Source organism: Plectropomus leopardus, unplaced genomic scaffold, assembly GCF_008729295.1.
Source record: "Plectropomus leopardus isolate mb unplaced genomic scaffold, YSFRI_Pleo_2.0 unplaced_scaffold4088, whole genome shotgun sequence".
NCBI lineage: Eukaryota > Metazoa > Chordata > Actinopteri > Perciformes > Serranidae > Plectropomus > Plectropomus leopardus.
In genome coordinates this window covers 1-1,795 of record NW_024644769.1, presented here as the reverse complement: position 1 = coordinate 1,795, position 1,795 = coordinate 1, and the positions used below count along the sequence as shown (strand labels likewise).

Sequence of the window (1,795 nt, the reverse complement as noted above, 5' to 3'; positions counted from 1 at the left end):
TAGGATATTTCTTGAAATTTTTTTTACACCCACACACTTATATATATACAGTTTTCAGGACATTTTCCCCTATTTTTGGGTTATTTTATACTAATCCTTCCTTCTTTTTTAAAACAACTTTTGGGGTAAAATCTTTCATGTTGCTCATTGCCTTTTTTCTAGTGTTTTTCTACAGAAATCAAACCGACTCAGTTTTCAAAGGATCAAATAACTCGTGAACGGTATGTGAATGCAGGTTAAGCCTGGACCAGGTTTAGACTGGTTCTGAACTGGTCTGGGACCAGTTAAACTCACTATCCAGGAGAAGAAGCCGGAGGATTTGTCCTTGGACACCAGCTCGCCCTCGTACGGTCCAAACACCGCCCCCTTGGGGATGTTTGGGTCCAGGCAGCGAACATCCACCTGGTCGTCCTCGGTGAAGACCTCCAGGCCCGACGGGACGGTGAGCGCCGCCCTGTTGGCCGACCCCAGGGCCGCAGGCGTGTCGGGGACAAACAGCGGGGGCCCGTGGGCCGGACACTCCTTCTGGAAATAGTCCTGGCACTCCTCGCAGACTGCAGGACAAACATCCGGATTCACTGTTCGTCTGCGACGTTTTTACACAAACTCAAACCCAAATCTGAAGAAACGTTCTGTGACATGTGATTAATCCATCGTAGACTAACCGTCATCATCCCTAATTTATAGTCAGTAAATTTAAATCTAAATTAAATTTTATAAATTTGATATATGTTCAAGAAAAAGAATGTACGTATATATTTTTAATTTATATTTTTTTGTTTGTTTGTTTGAGGGCAGTTTTTTCTGTTGTTTTTGAATATTTGTGAGTTTTTAGATACTTTTCCTTCGAATACTTACAGTATGTGCTCTTAATAACACTTAATAATAGTGATTTTTTGTAATTTCCTTTTCTTTAAAATAATTGTGTGTTTTTAGTGTGTTTTCGATTTTTTTAAAGAGATTTCTTTAATTATGAGTTTTGGGTGTTTTCTTTAAAGAATATATTTTTTTCAGTTTTGGGGGTGTTGTTTTCTATTTTAAATAATTTTGAGTTTTTAGAACTAGTACTCTTACTTTTAATACATTAAGTAGTTTTTTTCTGAATATACTTAATTTTAAAGTTGCATTTTCAATGGACTCTGTCCTGTACCAGAGTATTTTCACAATGTGGTGTTAGTACTTTTACTGCAGTAAAGGATGTGCAGACGTCTTTCACTACTGCAACTGAGCGTCTGTACAGAGTTGACTCTGGTTCGCTGTCGGTTAACTTTGTGTTTTTGTCGTCACTGAGCTGCGAACGAGGCTGCAGACTCTCAGTCTGATTTATTGATCGATAATCAATAAAAGAAACTCACACCAGAGGTCCAACGACCGCTCGCTCATCGTGGAACCATGTTGGAGGAAATCGTCACGACTCTGCAGAACAACAAGAGAACAGCAGCTGTTAGTGGAACGTTCCAGAAACAACATGTGACTCCGTCACGCCAGACGACTTCTTTTGGGGTTTTTTGGCAATTTTTGGTGATTTTTTTTTTTTTTTTTTACAAAAATTTGGGTGATCTTTAAAGAAAATATTTTGGGGTTGCTTTATTTTTCTTTTTTTCTTCAGAACTGTTTGTGAGCTTTAAAGGAAAAAAAATATATTTTTACTTTTTTCATTACAAAAATGTGACATTTTTTAAAGAAACTAGAAAATGCATTTCCTGAGGAGCATGCATGTGGATGCTTGTTTACAACAACGTCTGAAAATGCAGAAATATAAATCTGCAGAAATATAAATCTGAAGATGCAGAAA

General features: G+C 37.5%; 1 protein-coding gene across 1 annotated transcript; it reads right to left on the bottom strand.

Annotated features, from left to right (window-relative positions):
• Window positions 1-157: 157 nt before the first annotated feature.
• Window positions 158-1,416, bottom strand: LOC121939087 (PR domain-containing protein 11-like; the record flags this gene model as incomplete). Its single annotated transcript, XM_042482213.1, has 2 exons — window positions 158-554; window positions 1,356-1,416. Coding segments are annotated over 2 exons (420 nt in total), but the record flags the coding sequence as incomplete, so codon positions are not given.
• Between the last annotated feature and the right edge of the window lie 379 nt (window positions 1,417-1,795).